Below are 13,907 nucleotides of genomic sequence, written 5' to 3'. Positions count from 1 at the left end.
TAAGTCCGAGCTGTTAAATCAAAAATATGCAAATTACCTTTGTGAGCGAATACGAGTCTGAAAATCGAATCCGAACAAGTTCGGACGGACCTGGGGTCGATTTGATTGATATGTGCTGGTTATACAGTCATTTGGCCAAAATGATGCAATCAAAACTATGTAAATGCGAACGGGGGCCTCTTGGCTTCTCTGACATTTCGAGTATTTAAGGCTGATATGGCAATATAGCCAGAAATCCGGAACCGTGCGGATCGGAAGGGGTTATGTTCATACCTAGGCACAATTTAGTAGCTGCCATTTCCGACAGCTTCTGCCTTTTTACGACATTGGGCAATTAAGCCAAAGTTGAAAAGTCAAAAAGTCAGCGCAGATTTGTGCGTTACTTTTTTTATTGTGTTTTTTACCAATCGACCGTTTTTTAGCCTTCTAGTAATATGCTTGCCTTGAGGCTATTTCCCGGGAAAATTTGTCATTTTTTACGCAACTCCGCGGCGGCAATTGACTTTTTTATATGAGGTCCTGGTTCTGGTTCAGACCCGCTGTCTCTCAAGGTGAAGACATATGCCGAGATGCAGCCGTTTTATCCCTTTTCCGCTTAAAAAATTGCGGATGGGTGGACGGATGGGTGGAATTCGGGTGCTCTTGTTTGGCTCGGGTTATAACCATCGGCTGCTCGACAATTTTTATGGTTACGACCGACCGGCCTGACTTTATGACTCGCACGGCCCACAGCGAGCAAACGTGGCCCGAACGCAGGCTGAGTTTTTTAGGCCAATTCTTGTGGGTACCTAAGCCAGCGATTTCGTTACCTAATCGCGGGATCAGCTTACCTAAGCTGCAGATTATCCTAGGATCATAATTATGACGGCGGACGCGACACTCGGCTCGGTTTTTTTTTATTATTTTTGAAAGATGCGAACGCATTGCTGAGCGGCAAAAAACTTAAGCCGGGGATTAAACCGGATTAAAGTCACATTGTTCTCATTTTTTCCTCTCCTTTCGGGCTAACTAATTACCCCGGGAAAATTACCCATTTGGCTTGCGCGGAAATTCGCGAAAACGCCTCAACTGCGTTTTTTGCAACGAATTTTCGACAACGAGTCTTTTTTATGGTGTGAGAAAATAGAAAAAAAACGGTGGGCAATAAAAATGAATCGATTAGAAAAAAAGGTGGGTGGCTGTGCGAAAAACGAGATGCCGGAATCGAAGCGAAGGATGGTTCTAGTTGCTTTTTGACTTTTTTACAAGCCTTTTGTGCGTTTTTTCCCGTTTTTACGCGGAATTCCTCTGCCTGATGCAACAAATGAAAGTCAAATGGGAAATCTTCTGGGAAGTCAGCTAACGAGTTTTTGTTAAGAGTATACCTTAGACATGGTTTAGTACATCGGTTGGAGTTTTATATTTTATAATACTAGCCACACTTCGGAGTGAAAAAGTCAAGGTTCCTGTCTTTTGGTCTGAACAACCCTTTCGGTACAATGCACGTCCATAAAAGGGTTAAGCACATCGGTTAGCGGCATAAAAGGGTTAAACAGGTAGCTCCTTTTTCCCTTTTGGCTCCGAGCAAACAACAATAAATATTCGTAAAAAGAGTTAAGTGCCGCCATAAGGCTCTTTGTTTACACAAAGGAGAAATTATGTTGGAAGTTGACTTTTAAAAGGGTTACAATTAAATTCGATTGATATTTGTATTTTATTGAGCAGAATGATGAAAAAGGTGAGGATACAACAGTTTTATAATATATAAGGAAAATTTTGTGATACCTTTGCGAAATATTATTTTACTAAAAATGAAATTATAATAATAAGTCTATTCATATTCAATTTGTATGATTTAAACCTATTTTTTGTATCATATTTTAGAAGCAGCTTGCAAATCAACTACTTTTATATGACTCATTCTGAATCCGGTTAATAGCCCGTCTAAATAGTATTTTTTATAACTTTTCGGACGCAATTACATACTCAATAATACTCAACTATCATTTTATAGGTATGAATCAATGCTGATCTCTTAATGATTAACTTCTAATTTAAGCGTTTCAATTTATTGCTAAGTCGCGGTTATGCAAATATTAACATATTTATTGAAATCTTGAGAATCATTTTGTGAATCACACAGGAAAAATTTCCCGCGGAAAAAAGGTTTTGAAAATAAAACTAGGCGCTAGGCATACAGGCAACTCTAAATGTATCCAAAAACCGGCGGACTTTGAAAAGAGAACCCCAAGCGAATTGGCCTCCAACCATTTCGATTTCGAGCGGCCAAAACGGCTCCGCCCATGCCAAAAAAATGAGCAGCTGTTAAAAATGAAGTCAATAGCTTAGTCGAGGTGGTGTGTGTGTGTGTGGTGTTCGAGTGAGTGAGAAATCCAGCCGCCCTTAGCACGCGAGTATCTTTAATAAATAAACGAATAATATCAGGGCCATGCAAATAGCCAGATTACAGCGGACTCAAAATCGACAGACAGAGAGAGAGAGAGAGTGAGCGTGAGCGTGAGATCTGAATGAGTGAGTGTTTTCTATTCATTCAATAACAGAGCGCTAACATTCTGCTAACATTTCGCTCGAGTGGGGTTCGAACTCAATGCGCATGTGTGCGTGCTCGATCGCTCTCTCACTCGATCCGAGTCTTAAAGGTGGTGGTTTCAGCCGTGATTTATCAGAGAGCTGGGGCTGAAAACTGGTAAGTCTGCGTTGGTGTGAGTGCGAGTACATAAGCCAAAGAGTTCGGCCAGTAGGCGAAACACAGAAACGCTTCTTGCCAGTCGAACCTCTCAGCCAGAAATCAGTCGTCAGCTAGTAGCCGAAGTGTCAGTTACACACATCGAGGGTTCCCAAGCCGCGTTGCTTCGGCGATCTAAAAACCACACATCACATCAAATCGTATCCAAAATTATAATCAAAGTGTTGAAAACCTGAATCACTCAGACTGATTGAAAAGTGCTTGCAAACCCAAAAAAACAAAAACAACAGACACAAACTGCCAAAGTGAGAAAACGTGCAGCAACGATCGCGAATCGCTGCAATTAAAAAGTCGTCATAAACCTAGTGCCCATCCAACAACAAAAAAAAGCAAAAAGGTAAGTTCTGAGCGAGGGAGACAACATGAGATCAAAGTCAATTCACGGTTCTTGTTTTTGGGTCGCGGCCGTCGGCAGATTTTACGATCCCTTGTGCACTACTTTTATTTTTTACTGTTTCACGCGAAAAACTAACGGCCATATTTCCATCTTTTCCCTATTTTTTTGCGGCCCGAGGCCGCGGGAAAAAAATCACAATTTTCATAAGCCGAATTTTCAATTTTTTGTTTGACTCGGGAAAAATCGGCGTGAGTTTTTATGGCCGAACGTCAAGGTCTGGACTGCTGCTGCATTTTTTTAGGGAACACTATTTTCGCAGCACTCGTAATGACTTCGAATAAAAAAGAAAATCTACCTGAGTTTTATGACTGGACAGCGCGAAAAAAATGAAAATGAACGCATAGGGTTGCATAATCCGGCAGCTTAAGTTTTTTGGCCTGTTGTGATCATAAAAAACGCCCATCCTGTCTAGTTTTTCCCAGTTTCCTATATATATCCTGGCCCGCCTAGAGCTCAGCATCAGTTGCTCAGCAGCATTCCAAGCGAACAGATCATACAGCAGATCCTCACAGCGATCGTGAGAAAAGCATTCAGAATTCCAACAAATATCATTCCAAAATGGTGTTCAACTTGGTTAGTGTCCAGAGCCGTTCGCCTCCTTGTGGATTACACATATACCTCTCGACCAGTGGATTAAACCCTTACTAACGCGGGATTTCTTTACTATCTTCCAGATGAACCAGACATGCAAAGTGTGCGGTGAGCCGGCGGCGGGCTTCCATTTTGGCGCCTTCACCTGCGAGGGCTGCAAGGTAAGTTGTGTCTCAAAAAATCCATTGACAAATGAATAGCGGAACGTATTCCGGAGACCCCAAGGGGTTAGGTTTCAGATACATGTTCGAGGAACAGGCCATCGGCGATTCAAATCGTTGTCTAAAACATTGGCCTTAAGTTCCTGAATGAATTTCTGCTCTGCCCCTAATCAGTTTCATACCACTTAACTAACCCACATTCTTCCTTCCCTTTGCCATTGCAGTCCTTCTTTGGCCGCTCTTACAACAACATCAGCACCATCAGCGAGTGCAAGAACGAGGGCAAGTGCATCATCGACAAGAAGAACCGCACCACCTGCAAGGCGTGCCGCTTGAGGAAGTGCTACAACGTGGGCATGTCGAAGGGGGGATCCCGCTACGGACGTCGCTCCAACTGGTTCAAGATCCACTGTCTGCTGCAGGAGCACGAACAGGCCGCCGCAGCGGCGGGCAAGGCGCCTCCATCAGCGGGTGGCGTATCGGTGGGTGGTGCCCCGTCGGCCTCCTCCCCGGTGGGCTCGCCACACACACCCGGATTCGGGGACATGGCCGCCCATCTTCACCACCATCATCAGCAGCAGCAACAGCAGGTGCCGCGTCATCCACATATGCCTCTGCTGGGCTATCCCAGCTATCTGCCCGACCCATCCGCCGCCCTGCCCTTCTTCAGCATGATGGGCAGTGTACCGCACCAGTCGCCCTTCCAGCTGCCCCCGCACCTCCTCTTCCCAGGCTACCATGCCAGTGCTGCCGCTGCAGCGGCTTCTGCTGCGGATGCCGCTTACCGCCAGGAGATGTACAAGCACCGCCAGAGCGTGGATTCCGTTGAGTCGCAGAACCGCTTTAGTCCCGCCAGCCAGCCACCAGTGGTGCAGCCCACCTCCTCGGCCCGCCAGTCGCCAATCGATGTCTGCCTGGAGGAGGATGTTCACTCCGTGCACAGCCATCAGTCGTCCGGAAGCCTCCTGCATCCCATTGCTATCCGAGCCACTCCCACCACTCCGACTAGCAGCAGCCCGCTGAGTTTTGCGGCCAAGATGCAGAGCTTGTCGCCCGTTTCGGTTTGCTCCATTGGCGGTGAAACTACCAGCGTTGCGCCTGTGCATCCCCCCACCGTTTCCGCCCAAGATGGACCCATGGATCTGAGCATGAAGACCTCGAGGAGCTCCGTGCACAGCTTCAACGACAGCGGCTCCGAGGATCAAGAAGTGGAGGTGGCTCCGCGCCGGAAGTTCTACCAACTGGAGGCCGAGTGCCTGACCACCAGCAGCAGCAGTTCCTCCCACTCCGCCGCCCACTCACCGAACACCACCACCGCCCATGCGGAAGTCAAGCGGCAGAAGCTAGGTGGTGCAGAGGCCACCCACTTCGGTGGCTTTGCGGTGGCCCACAATGCGGCTAGTGCCATGCGGGGAATATTCGTGTGTGTCTAAGTACACGGCGAAAAAACCAAGTGGGAGGAGTCGCCCCAAAAACCCTCGTTGTTTATTTTTTGTTACTTAAAGAAAATGTAAATTTATTCGTGTGCTCGCTCACACTTAGGGAAGTGGAAAGAGATAGGGACAGACAGGTTTTGCTGGAAAGAGACAGCCTGACCAGGTAGTTGCACTGCACTCGCACACATACACCTACATACCATCACACACACACTCACACTAACCTATTGAGCTCGGATCCAAAAATTATTTTTATGAAAACGTTAAAATTGTAAATATATCTTTGAGCTTGTTTGCAATTGTATTTTAAAGTTAGCCGGCGGAAGAGCCGTAGAAGTAGTAATCATTCCCACCCTCAAATGCTATTGTACATACAAATTGTTAAGTCTAAGAATGATCTTTATTGTCTCTAAGTATTTTATTTTATTTTAGTCCTAGTTATGGTATGTCTAAAGATTGGCATTTAGTTTTATACAAAGAAAAATAAAAACTATTAAAAATTAAACTTTTGTCGTTTCAAATGCTTCTGGGTGTATTTCAGAACTATCTATTTAAAATTACAGAATACACAAATACATTTGTACAGTTTTTGCTTACGGATAATTGAACTAAATTATTTACAATGTCGTCTTGAAACTCATTAATTCCAGGGCACGTTTACTTCGGTGTTGCTTTCATTGATTTAATTTTAGTTGTGACTTCATTGAAAAATGTATTTAAATTACAAAACATACAGTTTAAGCAACTTGGGAAGATTACTTTAAAAAATACTCAAAAAACATTTTCGTAGTACCTTAAAGTTAACGCACCCTTCGGATTTGTTTACCACACTTAAGCACATTATTATGGACCATATGCCAGGTGCAAACTATCTTTCGGATGTATCTGCTACCGCACATTCCATAGGATCAAAGCCAATAAATTATTTACGTATTCAGCTACCGCTCTTGTTTCAAAATCAGTTCTGTTCGAGCATGCGAGCATATATCTATATACATATATCTGATCGGCGGTGTCTTTGGCTCGATGTTCGTTAACCACGGGCCAAATGGGCGTGGCCTGTCAATGGCAACACCAAACAGAGACGGAAAACAAATGCTTTGGCATAAATTCAATCAACATTCGGTTGCAAGTCGATCGGCGATGGCCGATAATAAAACCGATATAGCAGCCGTTAAGTGCCTTGCTGTGCCTGCCCATTGCACTCGCGATTGCTGTAAGGCAGTTGTGTAGTAAATTAAAAATGCCACAAATGTTACGCACAGAAATTCGATGCTAGCCCCCCTAAGCTCCATGTTTTATATGCTGCGGTCATGAGCATTAGGCCTATGCCAGTGCCTCCGATATGGGCCGACTCGATATCTCCGGCAGTGCCGATTCTGCCTGGCAGTGCGACCACGTGCTGCTTCAAATAATAAACTTTATATTAACACATACAAAAGTCATACGCCCCGTTGATGGCCAGAATTTTAATCACTTAATTAGGCGGCTGACTGGCCGATCGGGCCGAACTTTGTTTATGGCCCGACGGCCTGACTGGCTGACTGACTGCCTTATCCACCCGATGATGAATGGGACAGTCGGCCGCGGCACGAGAACTATGCAGGATCCCCGGCTTTCTTGGATGCAAAATATCGTAATGCTCGACATTGGCTGTGTCAAAAGTAATACCCGTGAGGCGTCAGTGACAATAAACCATCCAAGTGGGATTTGGAAGTATCGGTCCGTGGTGGAGAGATGGGCAGGCGAACAGCATATCATCAATATGCATGATGGGGCCCATATATGGGTTAAACGGGGAGGAGGGGCGGTTGGATGAGCAGCGCACGCCATTGTATCGCTGACGATCGCATTCCGACGTGTGTTTTGTCGTCATTGTTTCTAAATTTATTTTTATAGTTTATTAAAGAGTCATAGTAAAATAAAATAAATACAATACACTCAAGCCATAGAAGTCAATATACGCTTAAGTAGGTTTCACATAAAACAAAAACAGCAAATGCAAATTTATTAGCCTAGTATGAAAATAATATGCCCGCCCATCTCTACGCTTTGGTAACAAATAAAAACAAATGTTGAAGAAAATTAATAGCTCTTATTTTGGATACCAAACTTTTCTCTAATTAATAGTACTAAATTAAGATCAATTGACAGAACATTTACTTGAGAGTAGCTAGTTAGAGTAGTTAGGTATATCCCATTTAACTCAGTTCTAGCCCAGATTTAACGTCTAGATATGCCGTCAAATCAAGTTCGCTTCCTAAGTCTTTTGTTTAGCTTTCGATAAAATTAATGGAACGAGTTCAGCTTTCTTTATGACTGATAAGAAGCACACGCCTCAACAATAACAAAGCTTGCGTCTAATTTCAGTATTCTTTAACCCGAGGTCAGGGTATATCGATATCATTCGTCAAGTTTGTTGCCCAAGACTTTCGTTTTTTGGGTTCACCTTGCTGTCAAACTGAAAAAGTGTTTCATTTGCCTCATCGCCCAAATCTCTCCAATCAAAAACCCATTTAGACAAGAAAGACGAGAAGAATGAGACAGGCGGAGGGAAATAAAATCGATTCAGCATTAAAATGAGCTGAAAGTATAACATTTCAAAATTTTATTGACTGTCAAAATGCAGGCGCCAATCGAAAATGTCCGCAGACAAGCGGGCTAGATCAAGTTACCTGGCGCCAAAGGGGTCTTTCAAGATGCTTTATTGACCCCGTGTAGGGTATCCATATGTGTGAGTGTGCTTGTCGGGTGATCTATGATAGATGCAATACTAAGAGAGTTCGCCGAGTTATGGACAAAGACTCGGACTTGAACTGCGACTCGGGCTGAGCACATCTTTAAAAATAGTTCAAGACAAGCACCTGCAAATGCCTTTTTGTACGGGTATTCGCATTTAATTATTTATGACCGTTCGCAATGCTAATGCTCCATCGGTTAAAGCTTTCAAATTAATTCATGCAAGACATATATAATACGCGCGCAGTAAGAACATGTTTATTAAATTAAATAATTGCAGCCGGAGTGGAGTGGCATCGCGCTGAAAAAATAAATTCCCAATTTGCATTCGATCGCTGACAATGGAATTGAAGAAACAATATAGAAAAAAATCGCAAATATTATTGACACATTATATGGGGGAAACATGTCTTTAATGAGAAATTATGCAAAGATTTGCATAAAATTTTGTTAAAGGCAAGTCAGCAATCTGAACAGAGTCAATGCCTCAACCGCTTTTGCGTCCGGTAGCGGCCTTAATTACCGCCGAGATTCTCTAGAGGGTAAGGGGCGTGTTCGTAGACTCACAACTCGCTGACAAATAGTCAAAACAAACTATGACATACCGCATCATATTTATATCTTCAGCTGCCAGTTGGACTGAAGAGCCGAGATCATTAACTTTCAAGGAGTCGTGGATTGAGGAAGCAAAAATGAAACTTATATTAATAGTGGTTCTGGTACTGAAAGATTGTTTTAGTACAGCTAAGCCATACTAAAAGCTATAGCTTTTTCCTTCGCTAATTTCATTTAGCTATAATCCGTATATTAAGAGAGTTGCATTTAATGAACTGCGATGTGTGGCACTTCCCACTTGACCCCAGAGGTGAACTCTTTCTCTGCCTCTTTTCCTTAACCATATTCCGACTGCATTTCAGTGCTATCCCAAGATCCGATCGGATGACGGACAGTTCCATTGTTCTTCCACCCAGCAAGACATTAACCCACTTAATGTGGCCGGGAGAACGCAGAGCCCGAGTTGGGCAAATCACATGGCACATGGCCAATCGGAGGCTCATCTTTATTGATTTCGAATCCGCCGCCACCACCTTTAACCCCCTTTTCGGTTGGACTTACAGACGGATCGAATGGAAAAACAAACTCTGAGCTTTGGGGGCGCTTGGCTCACACGAGATCGGACTTGGCCGAAAGGGATTCCTGGCCCGGAGTTGGCTTAAAACTGGCGCTGGTAATTAGTGATCTGGTGCACTTGATATGCACCTTAATTTAAACATTTCGTACACACCCAGTCGGGGCACGCATTCTGATTTTTCTCCTTTTTTTCATTGTATATATTTCTTTCATTCGACTGGAGGCCCTTCTTCTGATTCCTTGGGGTCTCATCTTGGTCCTCGGACAAGTTTTGCGTGTAGCGCATGCCGTTCGCTTGTTTCTGACCCATTCCCAGTCTCATTCTCATTCTCATTCTGGTGCCTTTGGTTTGGTTGTGCTTCTCCATTGCCATTCCCTTCGCGCGCCGTGTTCTCGTTTAAACGTTTATTTAACTTAAACGAACTTTGCGTGTCGATTAAAGTGCTGCGATTAAGGTACGAGCTGATCCGGTCTTCTGGTATCTGTTTCATTCCTTTTTTTCTGATTTTTGGTGACCACTTGACTTTGGGTATATTGCCTCATGGGAGTTAAACGATCAAGTTAGGGCATAAAACTTGCCTTTATTAGTGTCGTAGTGGGCTTAACGATTTTACTGCGACCTTCAATATATCATTTAAATAAAGATGATCCAAAATAGGTATATTAAAGTCGAATATATTTACATGCAATTATAATACAACCTTAGCTGAGTCGTAGATCCTAAAGAAGAGAGAAAGTATATCAATGTAGGGTAACTACCTCGACCATCAATTGCATTTCGAGCATTCCCTTGCAGGTTTTTCAAATGATTCCTTTGCTTTTCGAGGCGCATGCGTGTCCAGTGAACTTACAGGTCAAGCATACGCATGCCAACGATAAAGTTGAGGTTGCACTGCCAGTGAAATGATCATGATGAGAACGGGTAAGAGCATCAGCAGCAGCAGAATCATCATCATCATCACCAGTTTGACCTAACCCAGACACGGTTACAGCTGCATAAATCCTTTCGTGGACTTTCTCTCTGGGGCCTGCTTCTTTACGACAAATTTGCCCATTGTTCTGCTTTGACCGCCTGATGATGTCCTTTTGTCTTCGCGTTCGGTGTGTTTGGCCCCCGACAGCGTGCCTCTCTCCACCAGCAAGGTCCCATGTCCACCGAGCACCGAGGACAGACCTCCGAACTCCGAGGACCGCACACCACAATCCACAATATTAATTTGTGCAGCCAGCACCTCGAACATTTACGAGGACAAAACGCCTAACGAACTCGAGCTCAAATCAACTCAGGGGCCTGATCCTTATCGCGAGAAGAGCACTCAAAAAAATGATATCCTCAGTTTGAAATTAAAAGGGAAAATATTATTAGTGCACTAAGTGCTGCTAAACTGATTTTAACCCTAAAACAGGAGATGATTATTCTTAATGGTATGGGAAACTCTTAAGTTTTATGACACAGGTACATTCCGAATGTAGAATATTCAGGATTTTTATAATATCATATATTTTATCCGACCTAGGTTGATTTTCGACAGAATGGCCTTAGTAATTTTTCGAGTGTATATGACCTATCTGGTTGCCTGATTATTGGTTGTTGTTTTTTAGTGCCTCGTCTTATCTTGTTACCCTTATTTATTTTTGAAAAACGAAATTAGATTTAAAGGTCTGCGTGAGGCTGGGCCACAAGTGATTTTGATAGCTCGTAAAGAAGTCAAAAAGTCAAAATTTGTAGTGGGAAAACCCACGATGCACGCTGTATCGTTGAGTATCGACCACCGCAGCAGGAGCTCTAGCTGCAACCGATCGAGTGGAGACAGGGAATTTATGTTACAGCTCGTTAAATTAGTCTAATGGGGCAGAGCCAGCTGTCCAGTGGTTGGTGGTTCTAAGCCAGGCCAGGCTGTGGAAAGGGTTGACATCATTAGGACGAATCTCGATCTAGCTTTAGGCCACCAAAACAACGACGAAACCAGTGCTGCGATTGCAACGTGTGCGACCTTCTTGGGTGCCATTCCTCAGCGAATTTCCACCAATGCCTCCTTTTTCGAACGGCAGAATCGCTGCACTTCAAGCCAGCAATCACCTGAGCTGACACTTAAGGCTTCTTCAGCAGCTAGCAACACTTATGCGAACGGTCGCCGGGTTATTGTGTGGTTAACTGATACGCTTAGTGCACGTATTAACCCAGAACCACTCTGCACTCCGCACTCGATCGCTCCGGCTTCTGCAGTTGCTGGAGCAGTGTCACTGTCAATGTCATTTTACCCCGGCAGAGCTCTACCCATAGCCAGACCCATACCATAGCCATGGTCATAGCCTGGCTATGGCCATACCCTCGTGGAGACCCAGTCGCAGTCCCAGATCCCAGTCGAAGAGCCAGACTCACAGGCAGGCCGTGCACTTGGCTCAAACTCAAGCTCAAGCTCAAGTCTTTTGCCTGCTAAAAGATCGTGTGATCCATTACCAAACGTGCGCGATCGTTTGCGCCTGTGTTTAGTGATATTTATTTATTTTTTTCGGTGGGCCACATACTCTTGCGAAATGAGGCAGGTCGATTATCGCAGAACGGTGGGAAACTATTTGGAAGTGCATCAAGGGGGTCGCCATTTGCATAGATATACACATAAAGTGGCACAATCTTTCTTCAGCTTGCTTACTTTTAAAATCACACCTATGCTCGTAAGAACGCAGCTTTAAATTAAAGGAAAGTATGCTCAAATCTATATACAAAAGCACGAGTAATTCATTTTCCAGACAACCCTTTCCTGCAGAGCATTCATAGTTCGTGTCAGTGATTTCCTGCGCCCTTTTCCTCGGTTTATTTTTCCGATTTCTTCACAACTCTTCTGCATTGCACCTTCTACTTTTTGCATTGACATTTGGTAAATATTGCCAAGGTCTGCACACCATTGAGCAGCAGTTGCCGTTGAAGACGTGACTCCATAACTGGTGGCTTGGCTTCAACTGCTCGGGTGTTGAGCCTGGTGACTATGACTTGATTTGATTTTCATACGGACTATTTTTTGCTTTTCGTGGCTTTCGCAACCTTCTCCTCCAGGGGCAGAGCCACTCAATCAAGCCGCCTTTTGGTTCCAGCTTGTTTGTCTAGCGCACTTCGCTCACACCACCGCCATCGCAGGATGATGTTATGGAGTGGGTTAAGATGCCATGGTTTGCCATGAGACCCTTATGGTACCTGTTCCCGGTCCAGCATGCAGCATCCATCTCGCGCTCCTCCACATTCTAATTAACTGCTCTAGCTGGGCAGCACAGAATGCAGAGCAGCGTTTTGTTTGCTGGCTTTTAAGTTTTTAGCCCTCCGACCGTCCGTTTTTATGACACTCAAAGTGACCGACGGACGACGCACAATGCACTCCTTTCATGGCCTTGTTAGTCGGTATTCGTTCATCCCTTTGGGCCCTCTTTCAAGCGTGCTGACCGCCGCCTGTTTGCTCGTGATCGCTCCGCGAGTTCGGCTTATTAGAACGGCCCTTTGGGGAGGGAGGTGATTTCAGCTGGGTGTTGCATTGTTTGCCGACCATTTGAATAGGACCCTGTGCTAGTGACGAGTTCACACCACTCACGACGAAGGTAAGCTAGTGCTAAAGGGATTTAGCACCGAGAAAAAAGAGCACATAGTTTTCTGAGCCTAACTCCTAAAAATCCCCTCTAAATGTATACAATAGTGGAAATCTTAGGGGACAAGAAGGGATTGCTTTAATTTTAACACGTTATATTCAAAACATTATATATTTCATGATAACATTTTTTTTCCATGTGTAATTTCACGCTGGCCTCACGCCCCCAACCCCTTTATGGCGGTCAGTTGAAAAAGCCGAAGGAAAACCCTTTTGGGCCGCGATCTATTTGACAAATGCAAACAACATCGTTCTGACCGCTTTCCAGTTAAAACAGTTTTTGTTTTCCCCTCTATTTTTTGGCTTGTTATTAGAACACTTTTCCCAAAAGGCCACTTAGGCACGAAACGAATCATTCCCCACCTCCTGCTCCAACTCAAACTCCAACTCCGTGTCCATTTCCATTTCCCACTGCATCAGCATCAGAAACAGCAACAGCATCTGCATCAGCATCTCATCTCTCACATCTCCCTCGGCTGCGTTATGATGTAATATGGCTTTTTGACTTTTGTAGACATGATAAAATACAAAACGTTGCGTGGCTGTTATATTGGCTAATGGCCGCGGCCTTTTAGACCATTTCAGAGTGGACTTGGGCAGAGGCAGAGGCGGAGGCGGAGGATGAGGTGTCAGGGAATCGACTTCAATGAATGGCCCGCTTTGGGGCGGCCTCAGATCAAAGAGCTCTTGTTCTGGTTCTCGGTCCTCGGCCTTTGGTCTTCGTCTTTATTGACCGTGGTCCAAGTGCCCGATGTGTCCGTGCATTTGTTGCTGCAGTTAGTGCTGCTCAAGACACATTGGGATTGGGCAAGTGGCTGTGGACCCATCATCATCACGGCGGCCACGAAGATGATGATGTTTGGCTTTGGCTTTGCTCGTCTCCGTCTGCGCTGCTAAACCTCTTGCAATTGCAATTGCCATTGAGCGTAATTCAACTGGCCAGGGCCGAACTCATTTGCATAATTCACGCAAAAGTCGCGCAGAAACAAAAGGCGAATTCTAGGGTACTCTTAAACGGGGATCGGCTTTGAGAAGGTGTTAATTTAAACAATATGTGGATGAAAAATTCTA

General features: G+C 44.5%; 1 protein-coding gene across 2 annotated transcripts; it reads left to right on the top strand.

Annotated features, from left to right (window-relative positions):
* Positions 1-2,685: 2,685 nt before the first annotated feature.
* Positions 2,686-5,836, top strand: LOC6738893 (zygotic gap protein knirps). 2 transcript variants are annotated; one of them, XM_039293382.2, is made up of 3 exons: positions 2,686-3,083; positions 3,818-3,895; positions 4,120-5,836. In XM_039293382.2, the coding sequence occupies exons 2-3, from the start codon at positions 3,818-3,820 to the stop codon at positions 5,326-5,328; spliced, it is 1,287 nt and encodes a 428-aa protein (XP_039149316.1). In that variant the 5' UTR covers positions 2,686-3,083; the 3' UTR covers positions 5,329-5,836. The 2 variants fall into 2 exon arrangements, with proteins under 2 accessions (XP_039149316.1, XP_039149315.1); XM_039293381.2 differs by lacking the exon at positions 2,686-3,083 and adding an exon at positions 3,585-3,716.
* The last annotated feature ends 8,071 nt before the right edge of the window (positions 5,837-13,907 follow it).

The sequence above is a fragment of the Drosophila simulans genome, chromosome 3L (genome assembly GCF_016746395.2).
Source record: "Drosophila simulans strain w501 chromosome 3L, Prin_Dsim_3.1, whole genome shotgun sequence".
NCBI classification, from domain to species: Eukaryota; Metazoa; Arthropoda; class Insecta; order Diptera; family Drosophilidae; genus Drosophila; species Drosophila simulans.
Note: the sequence above shows the minus strand (reverse complement) of the source record. Positions and strands in the feature narration are given on the sequence as shown.